The 26729-nt window shown below is 49.8% G+C and overlaps 2 protein-coding genes and 1 long non-coding RNA gene across 10 annotated transcripts in view; 2 read left to right on the top strand and 1 right to left on the bottom strand.

Annotated features, from left to right (window-relative positions):
- The window catches only part of LOC309541252 (uncharacterized protein), a 246014-nt gene that overhangs the window by 176061 nt on the left and 43224 nt on the right, over positions 1-26729 (top strand). The window contains exon 8 of one of the 4 annotated variants that reach the window (XM_082238889.1): positions 6084-6222. The exons of 1 other annotated variant lie outside the window; for it this stretch is intronic. The gene's annotated coding sequence lies outside the window, so the exon portion shown is untranslated. Of the gene's footprint in view, positions 1-4112; positions 4286-6083; positions 6223-15717; positions 15738-26729 lie in introns of those variants that run through there. 2 more of the 4 variants (XM_082238893.1, XM_082238894.1) reach the window with 2 other exon arrangements.
- Positions 3850-24682, top strand: LOC309541266 (uncharacterized protein; the record flags this gene model as incomplete). Of its 5 annotated transcripts, none has more annotated exons than XM_082238918.1 (3): positions 3850-4024; positions 4876-5048; positions 22407-24682. In XM_082238918.1, exon 3 carries the CDS (start codon positions 22649-22651, stop codon positions 24680-24682), a length of 2034 nt encoding a protein of 677 aa, XP_082095044.1. In that variant the 5' UTR covers positions 3850-4024; positions 4876-5048; positions 22407-22648. The 5 variants fall into 5 exon arrangements, with proteins under 5 accessions (XP_082095044.1, XP_082095046.1, XP_082095045.1 ...); XM_082238920.1 differs by having other exon boundaries at positions 4876-5053; XM_082238919.1 differs by lacking the exon at positions 4876-5048.
- LOC309541501 overlaps positions 24440-26729 on the bottom strand; it is a 65408-nt gene continuing 63118 nt past the window's right edge. The window contains exons 2-3 of the long non-coding RNA XR_014223765.1: positions 24594-25496; positions 24440-24509 (exon numbers count right to left, since the gene is read on the bottom strand). This is a non-coding gene — a long non-coding RNA (uncharacterized lncRNA). The remainder of the gene's footprint in view (positions 24510-24593; positions 25497-26729) is intronic.

The following is a 26729-nucleotide window of genomic DNA, read 5'->3' as shown; positions in this document are numbered from 1 at the left end:
ATTAAAATGTGTGAAATGTGGAATATGCTTCACTGAATGAGCACACATAGTTCACATCAACGAACACAAAAAGGAAAGAACCCATTTAAAGGTGTGGAGTGAGGAAAGAGCTTGTGTTTCAATGCAAAACTTAGAAGACACCAGTGGACTCACACAGAGAGAAAACTCACACAGAGAGTATGGGAAGAACTTCAGTCAGAGTGGAAACCTTAAATTGCACAAACGGACTCACACAGGGGGGAAACCATATGAATGTATGGAGTGTGGAAAGGAATTTAGTAATAGTGGAAACCTTGGAAGACATCAACGGGAACACACAGGGGAGAAACTTTATAAATGTATTGAGTGTGGAAAGAGCTTTAGTGATAATGGAAGACTTAGAAGACATCAATGGACTCACACAGAGGAGAAACCATTTAAATGTATAAAGTGTGGAAACGTCTACAGTCAGAGTTGGCACCTGAGAAGACATCAACGTACTCACACAGGGGAGAAACCATTTCAATGTATGGAGTGTGAAAAGAGCTTTATTGATAGTGGAAGCCTTAGCAGACATCAACAGACTCACACAGGGGAGAAACCATTTAAATGTATGGAGTGTGGAAAGCGCTTCAGTCACAGTGGAAGTCTTAGAAGACATCAATGGATTCACACAGAGGAGAAACCATTTAAATGTATGGAGTGTGGAAAGCGCTTTAGTGATAGTGGAAGCCTTAGCATACATCAACAGACTCACACAGGGATGAAACCTTTTAAATGTATGGAGTGTGGAAAGAGCTTCAGTTATAGTGGAAACCTTAGAAGACATCAACATGCTCACATCGGTAAGAAACAATTTAAATGTATGGAGTGCGGAAAGAGCTTTAGTGATAATGGAAAACTTAGAACTCATCAACGGACTCACACGGAAGAAACCATTTAAAAGTATGGAGTAAATACTAAATGCTTCACTCAGAGTGGAAATCTGAGAAAACATCAGCAGACACACAGGGGAGAAACCATTTAAAGGTATGGATTGTAGAAGGAGCTTCAGTCAGAGTGGAATCCTTGATTTATGTCAACAACCTCACACAAAAGACAAACCATATAAATATCAGGAAACTCACTCTTAGTGGAAGTTCAAAATCAACAGACTCATGGACAGGAGAAGCAGTTTAAATGAATAGACTGCAAAAAGTGCTTTATTTATATTGGAGTGATTAAGAAACATCTAGGGACTCTCACATGGGAGAGCCCATTTAGATGTATGGAGTGTGGGACGTCTTCCTCTCAGAGTCCACCCTGAGCAATGAATTCAGCAGGAAATCATTCCTAAAAGCATGAGGTATATTTGATGTTCTGGTGTTTATATGTTAAACTGTATAATAATGAAATAATGAAGGCAACATCTCACAATCATGAGTATAATTTTAGATGAAAGTACCTTTCGTTTTTGCACCAAACTCTGTCACCCCCCCCACCGCATGATCTCCAAGCACTGCTTCTTCACCAGAACTTCATCGCTGCCTCCTGCCCTGCGCGTTCTGAAGAAAACTTGAAATACTGAAATTGAATGGGAGATTTCCCCCAAGCCTAATTTCAAGAGGGGAAAGGAGGGGCTGCAGGTACCAGGGAAATCTCCTGGGGGGGGGTCATCTTCACACATGAACCCCATGGGGCAACCCCAGAGCCCTGCTTATTCCAGGGTTTGGGAAAGAGTGTATTTTTCCATAGTCCCAGAAGTTTTGCTTTAATCATGCTACTCGGGAGTTTTCCTACCAGAGGACCACAGTGCTGTGGTTGCTGTTGTTGTCATGGACTGGCTGGTGAGTGGGGGGAGGCACCAGCTGGGGGACCCACAAGGGAAGAAGGCTCAGAGCCCAGGGACTGGTGGTGCAATGGCAATAAGCCGAAAGAGGGAAAAAGGGGAGCAGACCGGAAGGGGAGATGCAGTATGAGATTCCTAATTCTTTGTATATGTGTGTAATTTAAATCAATAAAGATTATTTAAAAAAAATAAATAAATTTGTGGCCGGCCTGATCAAGCGTTGCTTCCTCTGGTTAGCCCCGTTGGAACTCCAGTTCATTCCAGACCCTGGGGTCTCCAGAGGACTGGTGGCTCCTCCTGGCAAATGGCCTGCTGCGCGCTGGATCACCAGTCCTTCCTTGCCCCCAGAATCCGGCCAACCGAAGGTCCCATCTGGGGTGCCATCTGTTGTAAACAAAAGCTGCCCTTCTTCCCTTATGGGGGACACAAGAGCCCTTTATAGAGTCCCTTGTGGGTTCTCCATTGGTAGGAGGAAATAACAGAGACATCCAGAGACTATTGAGAAGCAAAGCAGCTAGTAAGCCTGATCTTTATTGATCTGCTGCAACAGGGTGCTCCCCTGAGGAGGACCCCGAACCAAGGCGTGCCAGCCCTTATATAGACATTTTAAATTCCCTGACCTGGAGCTCCAGACCACCCCTGCATTCATCACAGAAGGGGCGTAACCCAAGACCACCTACTACAAAAATCTTACCTACATCACAGAAAAGGTGGTCTACAACAGAAATTTGAATGTTGTTGCTTTTCCTGTCTGCCAGGTTATCTGATAATGCCTTATCTGATTCCCTTTCCTGGTAGTCTGGCCATTCCATTGAGATTGTGATTACCCAATTCCTGAGACAATGGGAAGGTTCCCTCACCCCCTCCCTCCTTGCAGAGAAAACATTTGGTCAGTTTGGGAGTCTAAATGGTTTCAGGACAGTCTTCCTGAGATGCTCCAGACATGTGGTCGACATATCTATGTATGTGCTTGGTTGGTACATTTATGCACATTTATTATCTATATAAGACATTGTAACGGAAAATCTAGGTGTGAGGCTGCTCTGCCACCTAGCTCGTCTGACTGAGTCTGCAGGTCCCTGCGGAACAAAAGGAGCGCAGCCAGAGACTGGAGCATTTATTCAGCTAATATTCTCCTTTCCCTTCCTGCCCCACAACAAACACTCTGTGAGGTGAGTGGGGCTGAGAGACTTCAGAGAAGTGTGACTAGCCCAAGGTCACCCAGCAGCTGCCTGTGGAGGAGTGGAGACGCGAACCCGGTTCCCCAGATTACGAGACTACCGCTCTTAACCACTACACCACACTGGCTATCGACAAGACACTCAGGTTACCACCACAACTCCTCCCTCAACCCCTCCTCTGTGTGATGTGTCAATGATGTAGTCATGATGTAGTCTTGGGGGTGTAGCATGGGGGATTCGGAGCTAATAAAAGTTGGGGTCTTCTTTTGTTGGGGGCTTCCATCTTGTTCCACCTGGTGGCAGGTGGGAGACCTGTGGCGACAGTCTTCAATCAAGACCAAGCCGACTGGCTGCTCTTTTGCTCTGCTCTTCCTGGCTGGTCTCCTTGTTTCTGGTCCAAGGGATCCCTCAGATTTTGGAATCCGCTTCTGGCTACAATTGTATCGGCTGCTTTTCTGAGCCTCTTGGCTGTTGTGCAGGGACGGGGCCTGTGTCCACGGTCTTTGTTCTGGCCTTAGTCAGAGGCTGGGGTGGGGAGCTGGGATTTGGGGAGGGGTCGTATAGCTGCCCCCCTCCATTCCTGGTTTGAACACCGCCAAGACCTAAAACACGGAGGGATCTAAGCTCGTGGGGTGGGGGAGGGGAGGATGTTGCAATGCAAACCTTGTAGAGGGACGGGACCCACTTGGCAGCTGGATCTCCGGGATCAGCCCCTCCCCCGCTCTCCTAATCCAGAAGGAAGAGGGGAGGGAGAAAACCTTCCTCTCCCCCCCTCAATACTTTCCCTCCCCTCCCGGCACATCCTCCTCTCACCCCGCCCCGACAACCCCAATTCCCGCCCCCCATACGTTGCACCCTCTTCCTCCTCCTCCAATCCGGCTTCTGCTCCGGAAATGAGAGGGGGGTGAGCCCCCTCCCAACCTGCCTGCTTCTCCCGCAAGTGGAGCTTCCTCTCCGGATTGCTGCTCTGCCCCACAGCTCTAGGGGGGCCGCTAGGATGTTGCAGGAAAGGAGAATCGGGAGCGAGGAGAAAGAGGTAAAGGGGTCCCGGGGGGAGGGGGGAGAAAAGGACCCAAAGACCCCTCCAGATCCCCCAAGCGCCTTCCGTGGGGCCTGGATCCCGGCACGCGTGCTGCGAAGGGGCGGAGATGGGGCGCCCACCCACGAGGACTCCCTGGCCCCGTTTCCCCCGCGCAGGCATCCCTGGGGCGCGGAGAGAAGCCAGGATAGAGACCCCCCCCTGTCCCTCCCCCACTCCCGTTGGGGGGCCGTAGGATGGAGAGATGGGGCGAGCAGGGTGAGGGGTCAGTCGCGCCGGAGTGCAGGGGAAACTACGGGAGAGAGGGAGGGGGGAGGAAGCGGAGCACTGGGTGGGGGGGAGATAGGAAGAACAGTCTTTGGGGACACGTCTCCATCGTGGCTTACTTGAGGAATCTCCGGGGGGCCGCCTTGGCTTATCCCTCCCGCCCAGGAATCGACCCCCCTTCAGGGCGACCAGAGAGGGATCCCTGGAAAGTGGGGGGTCCAGTCCCCCCTCCCCTTCATTCCTGCAACCTCCATCCTCTTCCCACCCCATAAATCCCTGCCCTGTCCGGACGCAGCGCTTCTACCCAGTCCAACCATTGGTCCCCTGGAGAGGAGAGGAAATCCCGAGAGGAGGGGGGAGGGGGGAGGCCTTCTCGGAAGCAGCTCTTGGTTTCCGCAATCCCACCCAGGAAGCAGCCAGAAACCTTTTCCTCTCTCTCAGGCTTCCGTCTTTATTGTCTTTTCCGCTGAGGGTGAGGATAATGTACACCTGTCATCAGAAACAGGGGTGCAGAGTCCATGGAATGGCTCTCAGGATTGATTGCACCTCAAAAGCATTTCTGTTCCTCTCATTCTTTCTAGACAATGTCAGAGTGACTGACAAGGTGAGATACAATCCATCATCATCCGATGACAGTGACTGCATGAATCTTCCCAGTCAAAGGACCCATTTTCATGATAGACAGTGCCTGTGGCTGGAGGCTCTACACACCGGGTGTGCCTGTGCAGGCCAAAGACTGCCAGTATTAGCACAGGTGAGGTGTGTGACCCCCCCCTCCAAATTTACAGACTGTATGTGAATGAGAGTTTGTGGGTGGGATTATAGTTTACGGCAACCCTGTGATTTTCTCCACCCATAACATTTCGTAAGCTAATATTGCAGTAAAAATTCCAAAATAACTACAAAAAATCACAAGATAATAATAATAGTACAGTGGTACCTCAGGTTAAGAACTGAATTCGTTCTGGAGGTCCGTTCTTAACGTGAAACTGTTCTTAACCTGTGGTACCACTTTAGCTAATGGGGCCTCCCACTGCCGCCACGCAATTTCTGTTCTCATCCTGAAGCAAAGTTCTTAACAGAAGGTACTATTTCTGGGTTAGCAGACTTTGTAACCTGAAGTGTCTGTAACCCAAGGTTCCACTGTAGAAGTTCTAGTATTAGTATCTTCCCCCAGCTGCTCTGGGCAGCTTACAGTACATATAGTTAAAGGTATAGGGACCCCTGACCATTAGGTCCAGTCGTGGCCGACTCTGGGGTTGCGGAGCTCATCTCGCTTTATTGGCCGAGGGAACCAGCGTACAGCTTCCGGGTCATGTGGCCAGCAGGACTAAGCTGCTTCTGGCGAACCAGAGCAGCGCACGGAAAGGCTGTTTACCTTCCCGACAGTACAGTATATATACAAGACAGTAAAACATCAAACATTACAAACCTCCTGATACAGCTGTCTTCTAAATGTCAGATGATTGCCTCCTTCCTTGCCCTCTGAAGGCAGGGCATTCCATGGGGCAGGAAGCCCTCTGCCTGGTTCCCGGGAACTTCACTTGTAACAGCAAGGGAACCAGCAGAAGACCCTCGGAGGCGGACCTCCTGTCCTGACTGAGCGATGGGGGTAAAGATGCTCCTTCAGGTCCACAGGGCCGAGGCTATTGAGAGTAACCCTGGGACTAGATAACAAGCCTCCAGGTGGACGTGCCCCCTCTGCCCTTCACTTTCCTCTTCTGCACGGGCAGAATCTGCCTTCTGGATTGTGGGATTCACGGTTGTTCTCCTCCTCTCCATCCACCAGGGCTTGACTTCAGGTGCAGCAGAATTCCCCAGCCCCCCAAGGATTTGAGACCCATCAGCTTTCCTCACCTGGTTTAGCCGGCCGGTTGAAGCCGTTGCTTGAACCCCTGTTGCATGCTGACAGCTTCTGGAAGCCACAGGTGAGAGCTGAGTGCAGGGTGGGCACCAAAGGTGGAAAAATGACCCCAGAAGGTGCAGGACATGACCACCACCAAATGAACTACTCCTCCCCAACAGCCCATGACATCTAGATTCATGTAGGTAGCCGTGTTGGTCTGACACAGTTGGAATAAAAAATTAAAAAAATAGTCCAGTAGCACCTTAGAGACCAACTAAGATTGTCCTGAGTATAAGCTTTCGTGTGTATGCACACTTCTTCAGATACAGTGACACAGATGTCACCAGACCCTTGTATATCTTGGGAGGGTGGGGTGGGGTTTTTCTCAGAAGGGTACTCCTACTACGATCTCCCACTACCCATCACTATATGAAGAAGTGTGCATGTACACGAAAGCTTATACCTAGAACAAACTTAGTTGGTCCCTAAGGTGCTACTGGACTATTTTTGTTAATTTTTTACTTCAACTGTGTCAGACCAATATGGCTACCTCCCATGAAGTACAGTTATCTCCTTGCCTTGAATATCCTGCCTTTCAGTGCCAGATTAGGATAGTCCTCTGTCAGAAGACAAGCACAGGATCAGGCAGCACATCATCATTATAAAGAAGCATTGGGGTGGGTGTTTCTGCCTGGGATTCCCATGTGCCCTCTGCTTTCCTTCTGCTTCTCCTGCTCTCTCCATGCAATTTGAGGCATGTAGATGGAGGTCCATCTCCAAGAACAGGAGCTTCCCTGAGTACCCATTCAGCTGGCGCCAAGCACCAAGCCTTGTCACTAGTTCTCTGATTGACCCAGACCACAGTCCATGGAAGAGATGTAGACCTGGGTCTCCCAAAATGGTCCATATGGACCTCCTGAGGTCAGTGGGACTGTGCAGGTGATTCATGAAGATCTAGAGGTGGAAACAGGGGCAACCACTTGATTTCAAAGGCATTCTCAAAGGACAACGGTATTACAAGATCATGCTGTGTTATTAAAGATGATTGAGGATTATGAAAGGTTGCTGATGCATTACTATCATTTGACATCATAGCATTTTCATTTCCTAAAAATTGGGAACATGGGGAGGACATGGGAGAATGTAGGAGATGTTGAAATAAGAGAAGGTGCTAATGGCAGGTGATGTGTCCTTTCCCCCCCTGTGTTCTCTTTCTTGAAACCCAAACAGGATTTCCTTTCTGCCCACTCTGAAAAAGGTGATGGAGAAGACAGAATTGCAGGAGACAGGGCACCTTTCGTTTCATTAGGAATAGCCATTAAAATGTGTGAAATGTGGAATATGCTTCACTGAATGAGCACACATAGTTCACATCAATGAACACAAAAAGGACAGAACCCATTTAAAGGTATGGAGTGCGGAAAGAGCTTCTCTTTCAATGCAAAACTTAGAACACACCAGCGGACTCACACAGAGAGAAAACGTTTTACGTGCAGGGAGTGTGGAAAGGTTTTCAGTCAGAATGTAAGCCTTAGATCACATCAACGGACTCATACAGGGGAGAAACCATTTAAATGCATGGAGTGTGGAAAAAGCTTTAGTGATAATGGAAACCTTAGAAATCATGAACGGATTCACACAGGGGAGAAACCATATAAATGTATCGATTGTGGAAAGAGATTTAGTGATGTCAGGGCTGCCTCAGGTCTCAGCTCACAAAAGACCAACGCCAGGCTCTTCTTATATACAAGGATGTTTATTGCAGTTCATTATCGGTTCCACAACCGGAGCGCGCAGCCCCGCGTCTCTTAGGCTAGACATTTGAAGTCCCCTCTGAATCGGTCCCGCCCCTACACCAGTTTAAGAGGCTTGTGCTAGACCACCTCTTCCTGTCCTTTCTTTTCCGCAGGGTCTTTCTGCCCCCCTGGGTTCCTTCCCTCCTGCTCTCTCCTGAAGCGGATCCCTCAGATGCCTGTTCCCCCCTCCTTCGCGCTTTGGGGCCAGGCTCCTCCTCCGGGCTCTCTCCATTTCCGCGCGCCTCCACATTTGAACTTGGCGCGCGTTCGCTACCCCTGACCTTCCTCTTGACACTTACACTACTCCCTGTACTACTCTCCTCCTCTTCCGGCAGGACGTCCTGCCCTGATCTCCTTCCCCCGTCTCCATCCTGCTCCGCTCCGTGTGTCACACTGGGAACTTCTCTCTCTTCACTTCGTTCCTGCTGGGAAGCCGGTCCCGATCTCCCACTCCTACTCGGGGTTTCCCTGCTGCTTCCCTGTTCCTGGCAGGTTCCCCCTGTGACCCCCCTTGGCCTGACTAGGGGCGCCCCCTTCTGGGAATCCTCTGATTCACTTGATAGACTCATGGAAGACCTCAAGTCATTGTCATCCTCTTCCTCACTGTCCTGGGATTCTTCCCCATCGCTCTCCGTCTCCCCCCTCACCTGTGCCTCTGTCTCTGAACCCCTGACATCCATCCCCCCCTCGAAGCCCCCCCTTCCCCCCTCCCGCTGCTCGGGCGCAGGTTCCGGTGGCTCCGTCATTGCGGAGGTCGCTGCTGGACACATGTCGTCGACGTCGATCTCCTCTGCTTCCAGTTCATTGTTTGTGTGCTCGAACCCATGGTCCTCTCCCAACATGTTCACGTCTTCCCCTCCCCCTGTTGCCTGGGTGGGGTCTGCTTGCCAAGGACCCATCCGCCACCTCGTGCGCCAGTCCTCTTCTGGCTGGTCGTCCCACCAGTAAGAAGGGTCGGTGTCCACCCCCGAACACGATCCCCTAGGAGGACTCGACTCTGGCATCGTCTCCTCTGTGGAGGAGAACCCTCGGAAGGTGCTGGCGGAAAGTGTGGGCGTAAAAAGCCAATCTTCGAAAAACTGTGCTGGCATGGGCCTGTGTGGGAAAAGGGCATGGAACTCGTCCTTGAGGAGGGGTTCGTCTAAAGCGTAGTCCGGCACCCAACTGTTGGCGCTGGCCGGGGCGCCCTCCCTGGCGAGAAAATATTCTACTCCCTCTTCCCCCCATCTCGAGTCCAGAATCTCTGTGACCTCGTTGATTGGTTCGTCCCTAGGTGACCTCCCCCTCTTGGGCGACTCTCTGCTCGGTTCTGGTGCCGTCCCTGACTCCTGAAATCTGTGTGGGGCCCTGTAAGGGGTGAGCACCGACCTATGAAAGACCGGGTGCATTCTGGAACCTTCGGGGAGGGCCAGTCGAAACGCTACGGGATTGATCCTGGCCTCAACTTGGTACGGCCCTAGTTGCCTGTGTCCTAGCTTCTTTTTAGCTAACGACTTGGCAGTCGGTAGCATTGTCCCTGGCACGAGGTCAATTGCGCAGTCGTAGGGCCGATGGGGTGGCAACTGGTCAGCCTCCTTCTCGCAGAAGACCTCCAAAAACCCCTTGTACTTGAGGGGTACAGCTTGCGCCATGCTGAGTCTCAGCTGCTGCCCTTCCTCTGGGCCCTCCTCCTCTTGGCCGGTCTGGATGCAATGCTGCGCGCAGTAGGACGAGCCGAAGGTGAGCTGCCGCTGGTACCACGCCATGGTAGGGCTGTGCCTTTCTAGCCAACTCATGCCTAACACTATAGGCGTGTCTGACAGGCGGGTGACGTTGAAACTGATGATTTCTCGGTGATTGCCAATCTGCATCACCATGGGTGGCGTCTGTTGCACCACCTGCCCACCCAGCAACTTCCTGCCATCCACCGTGACGACGTTCAAAGGCAGGGTGGCCGGTAGGAGCTCTATGCGATGCTGCTTGACGAAGTGCACCCCCACGAAGTCTGCGTTGCTCCCACTGTCAATTGTAATGGGGACTTCTAGGGCGCGTCCATTAGGTAGTTGGAGAGTTGCAGTGAGCTGCACCACTGGCTTAGGTGGCAGGGGGTCTGTAGGCTGCAAAAGCGCTGGGGACTGCTCTGTAGGCTGCAAAAGCGCTGGGGACTGCTCTCTGACTGTGCCCCAGCATTTCTGCTTCCAGCCAGGCAGTGTCGTTTCCCTGATATTGGGCATCATGTTGTGCTGCTGCAGTTACTGTTGCTAAGGCTGCAGTGTGCTGCCGGAGCCTCTGGGGACACTCTTTGGCCATGTGCGTCCCACTGTCACAGATGTGACACTTCCTGTTCCCTCTAGGAGGCTTTGTTTTGACTGCTCCGGACGCTGGGGCTCCAGCTGCTGACTGAGCCTTTGCACTCCCCAGTTCCATCGGTTCTTCCCCTGCCTGCAGCTGAGGTGAGGGACGCGTACGTCCTGGATCTCTGGGAAAGAAAGGAGGCACTCTAGACGGTGCGTGAAGCCGGCTACCCCCCTCATCGCGCCAAGGGCGTTCTTCATGGCGTACTCCAATGGCAAGCGCCCGCTGCACCACGTCTGCCAGGGTTTTAGGTCTGTCCCCCCGTGCCAGTTCGTCTTTCACAGGGCCAGATAGTCCCTCCCAAAACAAGTCTCTGACTGCCAGAGAATCTTTCTCCCATCGCAGCACATTCAGCAAGGCAAAAAAGCGAGCATGGTACTGACGTACTGAAGCCTTGCCTTGCCTCAAACCATGGATCTGCTGGCGTGCCACATCCACATCCACGCTAGACTGAAAGCAAGCGTCCATGCATTTGATAAATTCATCAGAGTTCCTTCGAGCAGGGCAATCCTCGCGCCACAGATTGCGCAGCCAAGCCCTCGCTTCCCCATGCAAGTGGGACACAATGAAACCCACCTTCTCCTCCTCATCTTTAAAGTCATCGCGAAGCAAATGCAACGCATATTCTACGTCTGCTTTAAAACTGGGGTACTGCTTCAGGTTCCCATCGAAGTGGGCTACCAAGGTGCCTCCTCTTCTGCCCAGTGTTACTCCAGCAGCTTTGGCCCCCGGGAACCCCACCTGGCATGCATGATCCCACCTGGCTTGCAGATCTTGGCACCGCTTCTCCGCCTCTTCCCCCCTCTTCTGGGAGACCACCACCTCAGTGGAAAGCTGGGAGACTGCGTTGCGTAGCTCAGCTATCTGCTGCTCCATACTCATGGCTGCCAAACTTCGTGAGCTTTGCAAAAAATTTTTTTGCGTATTTTGGTGAGGGGACTTACTGTCAGGGCTGCCTCAGGTCTCAGCTCACAAAAGACCAACGCCAGGCTCTTCTTATATACAAGGATGTTTATTGCAGTTCATTATCGGTTCCACAACCGAAGCGCGCAGCCCCGCGTCTCTTAGGCTAGACATTTGAAGTCCCCTCTGAATCGGTCCCGCCCCTACACCAGTTTAAGAGGCTTGTGCTAGACCACCTCTTCCTGTCCTTTCTTTTCCGCAGGGTCTTTCTGCCCCCCTGGGTTCCTTCCCTCCTGCTCTCTCCTGAAGCGGATCCCTCAGATGCCTGTTCCCCCCTCCTTCGCGCTTTGGGGCCAGGCTCCTCCTCCGGGCTCTCTCCATTTCCGCGCGCCTCCACATTTGAACTTGGCGCGCGTTCGCTACCCCTGACCTTCCTCTTGACACTTACACTACTCCCTGTACTACTCTCCTCCTCTTCCGGCAGGACGTCCTGCCCTGATCTCCTTCCCCCGTCTCCATCCTGCTCCGCTCCGTGTGTCACACTGGGAACTTCTCTCTCTTCACTTCGTTCCTGCTGGGAAGCCGGTCCCGATCTCCCACTCCTACTCGGGGTTTCCCTGCTGCTTCCCTGTTCCTGGCAGGTTCCCCCTGTGACCCCCCTTGGCCTGACTAGGGGCGCCCCCTTCTGGGAATCCTCTGATTCACTTGATAGACTCATGGAAGACCTCAAGTCATTGTCATCCTCTTCCTCACTGTCCTGGGATTCTTCCCCATCGCTCTCCGTCTCCCCCCTCACCTGTGCCTCTGTCTCTGAACCCCTGACAAGTGATAATGGAAAACTTAAAAAACATCAACGGTCTCACACAGCGATGAAACCATTTAAATGCATGGAGTGTGGAAAGAGCTTCAGTCAGAGTGGAGACCTTAGAAATCATCAACGGACTCACACAGGGGAGAAACCATATAAATGTATGGAGTGTGGAAAGAGCTTTAGGGTTAATGGACACCTTAGACAACATCAACAGACTCACACGGGATAAACCATTTAAAGGTATGGAGTGTAGAAGGAGCTTCAGTCAGAGTGGAACCCTTGATTTATGTCAACAAACTCACATAAAATATAAACCATATAAATATCAGGAAAGTAGACAGAGCTTCACTCTTAGTGGAAGTTCAAAATCAACAGACTCACAGACAGGAAGAACTTGTAAGAGTTGAAACCCTTCAAACCATCACAAACTCAAAGAGGAGAAGCAGTTTAATTAAAAAGATTGCAAAAAGTGCTTTATTTATAATGGAGTATTTAAGGAACATCTAGGGACTCTCACATGGGAGAACCCATTTAGATGTATGGAGTGTGGGACATCTTCCTCTCAGAGTCCACTCTGAGCAATGAACTCAGCAGGAAATCATTCCTACAAGCATGATGTAGATGTGAAGCTCTGGAAGGCAAAATCTCAGAATAGTGAGTATAATTTTAGATGAAAGTACCTTTGATTTTTGCACCAAACTCTGTCATCCCCCCACCACATGATCTCCCAGCACTGCTTCTTCACCAGAACTGCCTCCTGCCCTGCGTGTTCTGAAGAAAACTTGAAATACTGAAATTGAATGGGAGATCTCCCCCCCCCCAGCCTAATTTCAAGAGGGGGAAGGAGGGGCTGCAGGTACCAGGGAAATCTCCTGGGGGGCATCTTCACTCATGAACCCCATGGGGCAACCCCAGAGCTCCTGCTCATTCTGGGGTTTGAGGAAGATGGTCCCAGAGGTTTTGCTTCAGTCATGCTTCTCAGGAGTTTTCCTACCAGAGGACCACAGTGCTGTGGCGGCTGCTGTTGTCATGGACTTGCTGGTGGGGGAGGGGAGGCACCAGTCTGGGGGACCCACAAGGGAAGAAGGCTCAGATCCTGGGGACTGGTGGTGGGGTGAGCAGAAAGAGGGAGAAAGGGGAACAGAATGGGAGGGGAGATGTTGCAAGCTGAGGAGGAAACAGGGTTTGGTGAGCAGGAAGAGGCTGGGGCAGAGAGCAGTTCAGGCTCAGAGGGAGGAGAGGAGGGGGCCAGGAGACCCAGAGGAGGCCGGATGCTGAAGCATCCAGGGAGACTCCCCCTCCTGCTACGACCAGCCCATGGATTCATGTAATGAATCCTCCCCAGAATGATTTTCTTATTCCAAACAATGCCCATTTTAGGAGGAATGAATTGTTTTCAGGAGTGGAAAAGGGAAATATCTAGATTGATATGGAGTGGAAAGAAAGTGATAATTAAACACCCGTTATTAACAGATAAAAAGGAGAGAGGAGGTTTTGCATTGCCAGATTTGCAATTCTATCATGCGGAGGCAGGATTGGTTTGGATAAAAGACCTTAATTTTTTTATTACAACATTCATCCAGCCCAGCCTTTCGCATGATGAATTCTGCATTTATGTTAAATAAGCAGGGAGACAATACAGTGGCGGAATGAAAAGAATCCGTTCCGCGAGTCTCTTCGTCTTGCGGTTTTTTCATCTTGCGAAGCAAGCCCATTAGCGGCTTAGCGGATCAGCTGTTAAGCGGCTTAGTGGATCAGCTGATAAGTGGCTTAGCAATCAGCTGTTTAGCGGCTTAGCGGATCAGCTGATAAGCGGCTTAGAGGCTTGGGGAAAAGGGGGGGAAACCCTGCAGGAACTCGCAAGACATTTTCGTCTTGCGAAGCAAGCCCATAGGAAATTCATTTTGCGAAGCACCTCCAAAACGGAAAACCCTTTCGTCTAGTGGGTTTTCCGTCTTGCGAGGCATTCGTCTTGCGGGGCACCACTGTATACCGTCCTCCTTCTTGTTCCACATAGAGATTTCTCAGGAGACAGATGAGGTGATCAGGCACTCCCATTTCTTTAAGAACTCGCCATAGTTTGCTGTGGTCAACACAGTCAAAGGATGTTCTGTAATCTCCGTAATCCAGCGCATGTTTGCAATTTGGTCTCTGGTACCTCTGTCCCTTCGAAATCCAGCCTGCACTTCTGGGTGTTCTCGGTCCACATACTGCTTAAGCCTGCCTTGTAGCATCTTAAGCATAACCTTGCTAGCCTGTGAAATGAGCGCAATTGTGCGGTAATTGGCGCATTCTTTGGCACTGCCCTTCTTTGGGATTGGGATTCATGTGTGGCAGGAAACCCTCCCCTCAATCATTCAGTTTGTACAAACATGACACTCACACACGACATACGCAATGCTTCTGTTATAAATTCATACAAAATCAGCGGTACATCGGATCTGCACCGTTCAACTTTTATTTTACACCATGAGTGAAAGACTATCAAAGGGGGGGTAGACTTGACACAAGGCAGCCAACATATCCACAGCGAGCCCTACCCAGTTGGCATTCCAACTTTGATGGTCCTGGACAGAAGATCATTCCACTCACAAAGGACCTGCATATGGAAGTGGATTCAGTAGGGACTGAAACACAGGACAGTGACCAGCCCTTCCCTCTGGGAGAAGGAAACAGTGAACTCCCCTTTGTCCTCAGGAATGTAATCATGGGGAGGGGAAAGAAGGAACCGGACAGGTGACAAGACCCTCAGGTTATCACCACAACTCCTCCTCCTCCTTCAAAGAAGTCACACTTCTCTGAGGTCTCTCAGCCCCACTCACCTCACAGAGTGTTTGTTGTGGGGGAGGAAGGGAAAGGAGAATGTTAGCCGCTTTGAGACTCCTTCGGGTAGTGATAAAGTGGGATATCAAATCCAAACTCTTCTTCTTCTCCCCGAACCCCTCCTCTGTGTGATGTGTCAATGATGTAGTCATGATGTAGTCTTGGGGGTGTAGCATGGGGGATTCGGAGCTAATAAAAGTTGGGGTCTTCTTTTGTTGGGGGCTTCCATCTTCTTCCACCTGGGGGCAGGGGGGAGTCCTGTGGCGACAGTCTTCAATCAAGACCAAGCCGACTGGCTGCTCTTTTGCTCTGCTCTTCCTGGCTGGTCTCCTTGTTTCTGGTCCAAGGGATCCCTCAGATTTTGGAATCCGCTTGGCTGTTGTGCATGGACGGTGCCTGTGTCCACGGTCCTTGTCCTGGCCTAAGTCAGAGCTGGGATTTGGGGGAGTCGTTTAGCTGCCCCCCTCCATTCCTGGTTTGAGCAGCACCAATACCTAAAACACGGAGGGATCTAAGCTCGTGGAGTGGGGGAGGGGAGGATCTTGTACTTGTGGGGGGGGACCCCTCTTTGCAGCTGGATCTCCGGGATCAGCCCCTCCCCCGCTCTCCTGATCCAGAAGGAAGAGGGGAGGGGGAAAACCTTCTCCCCCCCCCTCAATCCTTTCCCTCCCCTCCCGGCACATCCTTCTCTCACCCCGCCCCCACCATCCCAAATCCCTCCCCCAATACATTGCTCCTCCTCCTCCTCCTCCTCCTCCAATCCTGCTTCTGTTCCAGGAATGGGGAGTGTGAGGGCCCCCCCCAAACTGCCTGCTTCTCTCGGAAGTGGAGCTTCCACTCCGGATTCCTGCTCTACCCCGTAGCTCTAGGGCCGCGCGATTTCGGAAAGGGATGAGGGGCGGCAGGTAAATCGGGAGCGAGGACAAAGAGGTAAAGGGGTCACGGGGGGGGGAGGCTGGAGAAAAGGACTCCGCCAGCTCCCCCAAGCGCCTTCCGTGGGGCCTGGATCCCGTGCTGCGAGGGGGCGGAGATGGGGCGCCCACCCACGAGGACTCCCTGGCCCCGTTTCCCCCGCGCAGGCATCCCTGGGTGGCGGAGAGAAGCGGGTCAGGAAAGGGTTAAGGGGTGCGGGAGGCGCCTGGATAGAGACCCCCTGTCCCTCCCCGACTCGTCTTGGGGACCCCTCCGGATGGAGAGATGGGTCGCGCATGCCGAAGGGTGAGCCAAGGGGGCGTCTGGATGCAGGGGAGACTCCGGGAGAAAGCGGGGGGGTCATGGAAGTGGGGGGAGAAGGGAGGGGGCATCCCCGGGTCAGGGAAGCGCAGCAATGGGGGGGGAGGAAGACCTGTCTTTGGGGAGACATCGCCATCCTGACGCCCACGATGAATCTCCGGAGGGGCCGCATTGGCTTCTCTCTCCCGCCCAGGAATCCACTCTTTTTCAAGGCGAGCAGAGAGGGATCCCTGGAAAGTGGGGTCTAGTCCTCCCACACTTCTTTCCTGCAATCTCCATCCTCCTTCCACCCCATAATCCTCTGCCCTGTCCAGACGCAGCGCTTCTGCCCAGTCCAACCACTGGTCCCCTGGAGAGGAGAGGAAATCCCGAGAGGAAGAGGGGAGGGGGGAGGCCTTCCCAGAATCGGCTCTTGGTTTTTGCAATCCCACCCAGGAAGCAGCCAGAAACCTTTTCCTCTCTCTCAGGCTTCCATCTTTAAGCGTCTTTTCCACTGAGGATGAGGATAATGTACACCTGTCATCAGAAACAGGGGTGCAGAGTCCATGGAATGGCTCTCAGGATTGATACAGAAGTTGCACCTCAAAAGCATTTCTGTTCCTCTTATTCTTCATAGGCAATGTCAGAGTGACTGACAAGCTGAGATACAACCCATCATCATCTGATGACAATAACTGCATGAATCTTCCTAGTCAAAGGACCCATTTTCATGATAGACAGTGCCTGTGGCTGGAGGCTCTACACACCGGGTGTGCCTGTGGAGGCCAAAGACTGCCAGTATTAGCACAGGTGAGGTGTGTGTCATTCCCAAATTTACAGACTGTATGTGAATGAGAAGTCGTGGGTGGGATTATATTTTACACAGCAACCCTGTGATTTTCTCCACCCATAACATTTCATGAGCTGATATTGCAGTACAAATTCCAAAATAACTACAAAAAACCCCACAAGATAATAATAATAATTTTACTATTTATACCCCGCCCATCTAGTTGGGTTTCCGCAGCCACTCTGGGCAGCTTCCAGTACACATAAAAGACAGGAAAACATTAAACATTAAAAATCTCCTGACACAAGGCTGCCTTCAGCTGTCTTCTAAATGTCAGATAGTTGTTCATTTCCTTGACCTCTGAAGGGAGGGCGTTCCACAGGGCGGGCACCACCACCGAGAAGGCCCTCTGCCTGGTTCCCTGTAACCTCACTTATCACAGAGAGGGGCCAGCAGAAGACCCTCAGAGGAGGACCTCAGGGATCAGAGTGAAGGATGGGGGGGGGAATGATCCTTCAGGTCTACAGGGCCAAGGCGGTTGAAGGCTTTAGGTTGCAGATCTTGTTCTTCCATAATGATCTCCAAGTCCGACATATAGTTAGCAGAGTAGAAAAAAACACTCAGAGGCAGCAAAAAAATCCATTCAGCAGATAAATTTAGTATTGAAGGCAAAGAATCATAACAACCCAATAACTGAATTTACAGTAAAACCCTAACACAGCATATCAAAACAGCACTCAAGTAAGAAAGACACAAGAAGAGTAGAGAATAGCAGAATAGGAAGTGGGACCAGGCGCCTTTCAATACTGCGATTTATAGACAATTCCATGTCAGAGTAACCTTGGGACCGGATAACAAGCCTGGCTCACTCCAGTTTAAACCAGTTTCTTCTGGTTCCCAAAGACAAGAAGGTTCAGCATAACCTCATAACAACTTATTCCACCACCTGCTCTCAGCAGAAAGGAAACTCCCTTAGCTGCTAAAATGCTCCAGCTAGAGAAAACACCAGCTTTGAATTACACAGAGCAAAACTACTACGACCTCCTTGAACCAATAGACTAGGAATGATCTCTAAATGTCAGATCAATACTTTTCTTGCCTGAAAGATGCAACCATGACACTTTAAAGATCAGCACAAGCAGTTTGAATTGTGCTCGGAAATGCACTGAGAGCGAGTGAAGATCCTTTAGGACAGTGTTACAAGGTTGAACTTTTCATTAAGTACAGTTATCCCTTTGCCTTGAATATCCAGCTTTGTCAGTGCCAAATTAGGGTAGTCCTGTGTCAGAAGACAGGCACGAGATCAGGCAGCACATCATTATTATAAGGAACCATTGGGGTGGGGTGTTTCCCATTTGCCAGCTGCTTTCCTTCTGCTTCTCCTGCTCTCGCCATGCAATGTGAGGCATGTAGATGGAGGTCCATCTCCAAGAACAGGAGCTTCCCTGAGCACCCATTCAGCTGGCGCCAAGCACCAAGCCTTGTCACTAGTTCTCTGACTGACCCAGACCACAGTCCCCAGAAAAGACATAGACCTGGGTCTCCCAAAATGGTCCACTTGGACCTCTTGAGGCCATTGGGACTGTGAAGGTGACTCATGAAGATCTAGAGGTGGAAACAGGGCTGGGTGGAGGATTATAATAATATAATCATAATAATTTATTATTTATACCCCGCCCATCTGGCTGAGTTTCCCCAGCCACTCTGGGCAGCTCCCAATCAAATGTTTAAAACAGTACAGCGTTAAATATTAAAAACCTCCCTGAACAGGGCTGCCTTCAGATGTCTTTTAAAGATAAGATAGCTGCTTATTTCCTTCACATCTGAAGGGAGGGTGTTCCACAGGGTGGGCGCCACTACCGAGAAGGCCCTCTGTCTGGTTCCCTGTAATCTCATTTCTCACAATGAGGGAACCGCCAGAAGGCCCTCGGTGCTGGACGTCAGTGTCTTTATGATGCAGAGGATGGGGAATGTCCAAAGGAACGATGGACCAGAGAAAGAGAGGGCCTGTTCATGGACAAAGAGCAGCTGCCTTTCCTGTGAGGAAACAATTGATTTGAAAAGGCTGTATTCCAAGATCATGCTGCTTTATTGACGATGATTGAGGATTATGAAAGGTTGCTGCTGCATTACTATCATTTGATGACATTGCTTTTTCATTTGCTGTGCGTAAGAGGGGTGGGGTGGGTGTTTAGTTGGGTGCGGGAATTTGTTTAATTTAATTTAATTATGGCGTGTTTGTAACATTCTCTTTTTTTGGTTTGTTTTATTGTTTTGTTAGTTTGTTTGTTGTATAGGTTTTAATTTGATTTTGAGGGGAGGGGTCAGGGCTGCCTGGGAGTGGATCCCAACAAACAAAATGGCTGGGGCAGGTTCCACAGGGGGGGGGGATGTACTGGGACAACCAACCTCAGTGATCACGGGTAGGAGGAGGAGCTACGCTAAGACCAGACCACGTCATTACCGAGGAAGCGGGCTTAGTCATTGTTTGAGGACTATCCCTGCCTCCAGGTCTGGTCTTGACCAGACGGGATACTGGAATCAGCAAAGGGATACCCACACAACCTGAAGGTGCTGCTGTGCAATGCCAGGTCAATGATCCATAAAACCATTGTGATCCATGACTTGATCGTGGTTGGAGGACTTGACCTGGCATGTGTAACAGAGGCTTGGTTGGATGAAGCAGATGGGCCTGTCCTTGCCGCTGCTTGCCCACCAGGTTTCTCTTACACACAGCAACCCAGGTCATGTGGGCGGGGAGGGGGGGTTGCAGTGATTTTTAGGAAGTCATTAGTTTGCACCAGGCGTCCTATTGAAAAGACCCAGTTTTCTGAGTGCATGTTCTGGAAGTTGGGCAATAGGGGCAGTACAGGATTCCTTTTGGTGTACTGACCCCCCCCCCACTTTACCAAGGATTCCCTGCCCGAGCTGCTTCAGGTCATGGTGGATGTTCTCCTGGAGACACCTAGTTTGGTTGTCCTAGGGGATTTTAACATCCATGCTGACACGACCTTACAAGGGGCCGCTCGGGACTTCGTGGAAAGCATGGCCTCCATGGGGCTGTCCCTGAATAAGTCTGGCCCAACCCATAGCCGCGGACATGCCTTGGACCTGGTGTTTACCTCTATGGATGTTCATGATCTGACACTAAGTAAAAGCAAAACAAAAGAAGTGCCATGGTCAGATCACTTCCTGGTGCAACTGGACTTCTCCGCGACCCTTCCCCTCTGCAGGGAGGTAGGACCGATTTGGATGGTCTGCTCCCACCATATAATGGATCCAAATGGTTTCCAGAGAGTGGTAGGGGATGCTTTATCCCATGTTGATGGCCTTTCAGCTGATTCCCTGGTGGCCCGCTGGAATGTGGAGTTAACCAGGGCTATTGACTGGCTCCGAAGCACCCTCTCTGATTGCATGGAGCCCGGACAGCCCCGTGGTTTTCCACGGATCTGAGGGCAATGGAACAATCGTTGAGACGGCTAGAGCACCGGTGGTGGATGACCCATTCTGAAGCTGACCAGACACGGGTTAGAGCTGAATGTTGAGCCTACCAAGTGGCGCTAGTGACGGCGAAAACTACTTTCTTCACCGCCTCTATTGCATCTGCAGAAAACAGCAGCAGGAGACTTTTTTAGGTGGTTCGCAATTTAGCAGAACCACCTGCTCCATCAGGGCTCAGTGCGGCCAACATGATCTCCTGCAATGATTTTGCAAAGTTTTTTACAGATAAAGTCGCTCAGATTCACAAAGGTCACTCAAGTCGCTCAGGTAGACTCCACCATGGCATCAGGGCCGGGGCGGGAGAGTGCTAGAGTCTGTCTAGTCAAGTTGTGTGGGATCAATTCCAACCTGTTACCCTCGAGGATGTGGACAGACCGCTTGGACGAGTGAAACCAACCACTTGTCTCCTTGATCCTTGCCCATCCTGACTGATAAAAGCTAGCCAGGAAGGGCTGGGCGATGGGCTTCGTGGCGTGGTGAATGCTTCCCTCCATGAGGGAGCCTTTCCAGACCCACTGAAAGAGGCAGTTATTAAACCGCTTCTTAAAAAACCATTTTTAGATGCGGCCACGATGCCCAACTATCGCTGAGTCTCAAATCTTCCATTCTTGGGCAAGGTGATTGAGCGAGTAGTTGCTGAACAACCATTTGGATCCCTTCCAGTTGGGATTCAGGCCTCATCATGGGACTGAAACTGCCTTGGACTCACTGGTTGATGATCTCTGGTGGGCTAGGGACAAAGGTTTCCTAGTTCTGCTGGATCTCTCAGCGGCGTTTGATACCATTGAGCATAACATCCTTCTGGACCGTCTTGAGGGGCTGGGAGCTGGGGGCACTGTCATACAGTGGTTCCGCTCCTTTCTCCTGGGCCTTGTCCAGAAAATGGTGTTGGGGGATGAGTGTTCAGACCACTGGGCTCTCACTTGTGGGGTGCCTCAGGGTTCTGTACTCTCCCCCATGCTTTTCAACATCTACATGAAGTTGCTGGGAGAGCAGGGGGTTTGGGCTGGGTGTTCATCCATATGCGGATGATACCCAGCTCTACCTCTCTTTCAAATCAGAACCAGTGAAGGCAGTGAAGGTCCTATGTGAGTGTCTGGAGGCAGTTGGAGGATGGATGGTGGCTAACAGATTGAGGTTGAATCCTGACAAGATAGAAGTACTGCTTTTGGGGGACAGGAGGCGGGCAGATGTGGAGGATTTCCTGGTCCTGAATGGGGTAACTGTGCCCCTGAAGGACCAGGTGCGCAGCCTGGGAGTCATTTTGGACTCACAGCTGTCCATGGAGGCACAGGTCAATTCTGTGTCCAGGACAGCTGTCTACCAGCTCTATCTGGTACGCAGGCTGAGACACTATCTGCCTTGCCAGAGTGGTGCATGCTCTGGTTATTTCCCACTTGGACTTCAATGCGCTATACGTGGGGCTACCTTTGAAGGTGACCCAGAAACTAAAACTAATCCACAATGCAGAAGCTAGACTGGGGACTGGGAGCGGCCACCGAGACCACATAACACCGGTCTTGAAAGACCTACATTAGCTCCCAGTACGTTTCTGAGCACAATTCAAAGTGTTGGTGCTGACCTTTAATGCCCTAAACAGCCTCTGTCCAGTATATCTGAAAGAGCATTTCCACCCCCATCGTTCTACCTAGACACTGAGGTCCAGCACCGAGGGCCTTCTGGCGGTTCCGTCACTGCGAGAAGCAAAGTTACAGGGAACCAGGCAGAGGGCCTTCTCGGTAGTGGCACCCTCCCTGTGGAACACCCTCCCACCAGATGTCAAAGTGATAAACAACTACCAGACATTTAGAAGACATCTGAAGGCAGCCCTTTTTAGGGAAGCTTTTAATGTTTGTTGTATTACAGTATTTTAATGTTTTTCTGGAAGCTGCCCAGAGTGGCTGGGGAAGCCCAGCCAGATGGGCAGGGTATACATTAAAAATTATTATTATTATTATTATTATTATTATTATATCATAAAAATTGAGAACATGGGTAGGAAGAGGGGGAATGTAGGAGATGTTGAAATAATAGAAGGGGCTAATGGTGATTGATTTGTTCTTTTCCCTTTGTTCTCTTCCTTGGAATCCAAAAAGGACTTCCTCTCTGCCCACTCTGAAGAAGGTGATACAGAAGAACGTCAGAATTCCGGGGGATGGAGAACCTTTCATTTCATTAGGAATAGACATTGAAATGTGTGAAATGTGGAATATGCTTCACTGAATGAGCACACATAGCTCACATCAACTAACTCACAGGAGAGAAACCTTTTAAAGATTTGAAGTGTGGAAAGAGTTCCACTGATAGTGAAAAACCTAGAATACATCAGCGGACTCCCATGGGTAAGAAAGGATTCAAATGCAGGGAGTGTGGGAAGAGCTTCAGTCAGAAAGGAAACCTTAAATTGCACCAAAAGACTCACACAGGGGAGAAACCATATGAATGTATGGACTGTGGGAAGAACTTCAGTCAGAGGGCACACCTTAAGTTACATGCACAGACACACAAAGAGGAGAAACCTTTTAAATGTATGGAGTGTGGAAAGAGTTTCCGTCGAAGAGATACACTTAGAATACATCAACAAACTCACACAGGGGAGAAACCATTTAAATGTGTGGAGTGTGGAAAGAGCTTCAGTTCCAATACAACCCTTAGATCACATCAACGGACTCACACAGGGGAGAAACCATATGAATGTATGGAGTGTGGGAAGAGCTTCAGTTACGATGCAGGCCTTAGATCACATCAACGGACTCACACAGGGGAGAAACCATATGAATGTATGGAGTGTGGGAAGAGCTTCAGTTACGATGCAGGCCTTAGATCACATCAACGGACTCACACAGGGGAGAAACCATTTGAATGTATGGAGTGTGGGAAGAGCTTCAGTTACGATGCAGGCCTTAGATCACATCAACGGACTCACACAGGGGAGAAACCATATGAATGTATGGAGTGTGGGAAGAGCTTCAGTTACGATGCAGGCCTTAGATCACATCAACGGACTCACACAGGGGAGAAACCATATGAATGTATGGAGTGTGGAAAGACCTTCAGTCGGATTGGAAACCTTAGAATACATCAACGTACACATACAGGGGAAAAACCATATACATGTATGGAGTGTGGAAAGAGCTTTAGTGATAGTGGAACCCTTAGAATACATCAACGGACGCATACAGGGGAGAAACCATTTAAATGCATGCCTTGTGGAAAGAGCTTTAGTGATAGTGGAAGCCTTAGAAAACATCAACATATTCACACAGGAGAGAAACCATTTAAATGTATGGAGTGTGGAAAGAGCTTCAGTTTCAGTTCAAACCTTAGACAACATCAACTGACTCACACAGGTGAGAAACCATTTAAATGCATGGAGTGTGGAAAGAGCTTTAGTCAAAATGCGCACCTAACTTTACACAATCAAACTCACACAGGTGAGAAACCATTTAGATGTTTGGAGTGTGGAAAGAGCTTCATTCAGATTGGAAACCTTAGAATACATCAACGGACTCATACAGGGGAAAAACCATATACATGTATGGAGTGTGGAAAGAGCTTCAGTCATGATGCAGGCCTTAAATCACATCAACGGACTCACACAGGGGAGAAACCATTTAAATGCATAGTGTGTGGAACAAGCTTTAGTTATGGTGGAAGCCTTAGATCACATCAACGGACTCACACAGGAGAGAAACCATTTAAATGTATGGAGTGTGGAAAGAGCTTTAGTTACGATGCAGGCCTTAGACAACATCAACGGACTCACACAGGAGAGAAACCATTTAAATGTATGGAGTGTGGAAAGAGCTTCAGTTTCAATTCAAACCTTAGACAACATCAACTTACTCACACAGGGGAGAAACCATTTAAATGCATGGAGTGTGGAAAGAGTTTTAGTGATAGTGGAAGCCTTAGAACACATCAACGAACTCACACAGGGGAGAAACCATTTAAATGTATGGAGTGTGGAAAGAGCTTCATTCAGATTGGAAACCTTAGAATACATCAACGGACTCATACAGGGGAGAAACCATTTAAATGTATGGAGTGCGGAAAGAGCTTCATTCGGATTGGACACCTTAGAATACATCAACGGACTCATACAGGGCAGAAACCATATAAATGTATTGAGTGTGGAAAGAAATTCAGTCAGAGTGCACACCTTAGACAACATCAACGGACTCACACAGGAGAGAAACCTTTTAAATGTATGGAGTGTGGAAAGAGCTTCAGTTATAGTGGAAACCTGAGAGTACATCAACAGACTCATATCGGTAAGAAACGATTTAAATGTATGGAGTGTGGAAAGAACTTCAGTCAAAATGGAAATCTTAGAACTCATCAGCAGACACACAGGGCAGAAACTGTTTAAATGTATGGACTGTGGAAGGAGCTTCAGTCAGAGTGGAAGCCTTGATTTATGTCAACAAACTCACACAAAAGACAAACCATATAAATATCAGGAAAGTAGGTAGAGGTTCAGTCCTAGTGGAATCCTACATCTACAGACTCATGGACAGGAAGAACTTTAACAGTTGACACCCTACAACCCATCAACTCTCAAAGAGGAGAAGCTGTTTAAAGGGAAAGATTGCAGAAAGTGCTTTAGTTATAATGGAGTGTTTAAGGAACATCTAAGAGCCAGTGTGGTGTAGTGTATTAAGAGTGGTTCATAATCTGGGGAACCGTGTTTGCGTCTCCGTTCCTCCACATGCAGCTGCTGGGTGACCTTGGGCCAGTCACACTTCTTTGAATTGTCTCAGCACCACTCACCTCACAGAGGAAGGGAAAGGAGAATGTTAGCCACTTTGAGGCTCCTTTGGGTAGTGATAAAGCGGGATATCAAATCCAAACTCTTCTTTTTCTCAGAGTGGAGAACCCATTTAAATGTATGGAGTGAGGAACGTGTTCCTTTCAGAGTTTACTCTTCTTCACACCAATGAACTCAGCAGAAAATCCATCTTCAAAGCGTGTCATGTATTTGTTCTGGTGTTTATATGTAAAACTGTATAGTAATGAAATAATGAAGGTAATGTCCCACAATAATGAGTATAATTTTAGATGTAAGGTACCTTTTGATAGTGAGGGGGAGAGGGTGAATCTGTATTTCTGGTGGTGAGTGAGGATTAGGGCTGGGTATATATTGATCTCATCCTATACCAGTTTCTAGACTACATTGTGATAACCTTTGGAAAACAATGGATATGGCAATACTAATAATAGTAATAATAATATCTTTATTGTCATTATTATTATTATTATTATTAGTGTGTGTTTCTGGGATGCACATTTGCCTCAAAGCAGCCGGCAGAAAGCTTTGCTTCATGAAGGGCTTCTGGTTGATCGCTCGCCATCACAGTTGGAGATCTCTTTATTGGAGGAGACCTCGGTATATCAAAGGCAGGGGAAACTGCTCCAGCGCAGCAGACCCCCGGGAAAACCTCAAATCGAGCATTTTGAGGACATGGAATCTGGCAGGTGTCAAAAGTGGGCTCCCCCCTCCCTGGAAAGTTCTGCTTTTGAGTTCCGAGAACGAGGGGGTTGGAGCTGCGACACATCGGAGAAAAAGCTTCCTGTGATTATACGAAGCTGCGAGACTGTGAGGCATTAGCGGTCAATTCTTCCAACATCAAAAGGACTGTATTGTGTGTACCTTTTACGTTTGGATTATATATGGCTAATGTAGGGGTTGTGCTGACAAGCTAGCTGAGATAATGCTCCGGGCACACAGCCATCTCTGTACAAGAGATTTATTGCTAAGCTTCAAAGCAGTTACAAGAGTTCAAAGACACACTTCATCTCTCAGAGTCAGATGAATCGTCTGACTTTTTTTACGCCTCCCCCAGCAAGCCCATTTCCTGAGCCCACGCCTCTTCCTTCCTCTGCTCTGTGAGTGGCTGGTTCCCAGCACTGGCTCCCCCCTCCCAGCTTCCTCCTCTGACGTGGAAGAAAAACTGCTAATTACCGGCTTGGGCTCTCTGTACTTGCCTCTCTGCTTCCCCCTCAGCTCTTTTGCAGCCTCCAATTCCCTGACATCCACCCCCTCCTCAAAGGCCCCCTCCCCCTCGGGAGAATCGACCATCCCCAATTTACCCTTCTCCGGAGTGGCGGGGGTGAAGCCTGGAAAACTACCCTCCTCCTCATCCGTATCTTCAAAAACCGTCCTCCAGTCCTCCCTCAAACCCACAGTTCCTCGTGTTCCCCAATAGACACTTTCCTCTTCTTCTTCCTCTTCGTCAGATGGTGGGAATCCCTCGAAATCCTCTTCATCGTCCGTTGGCCCGAACACCTGTTGGAAAAATCTACCCCAGGGTTTGGGTTTGTCGGGGAAGAAATTGTGGAACTCCTCCACTAGACCCTCGTCAGTGATACAACTCTCCGGGACCCAGGTATTTTCTGAACTAGGGGCCCCTTCCCAC

This window comes from Podarcis vaucheri (assembly GCF_965113315.1).
Source record: "Podarcis vaucheri genome assembly, chromosome: 10".
Lineage (NCBI taxonomy): Eukaryota > Metazoa > Chordata > Lepidosauria > Squamata > Lacertidae > Podarcis > Podarcis vaucheri.
Note: the sequence above shows the minus strand (reverse complement) of the source record. Positions and strands in the feature narration are given on the sequence as shown.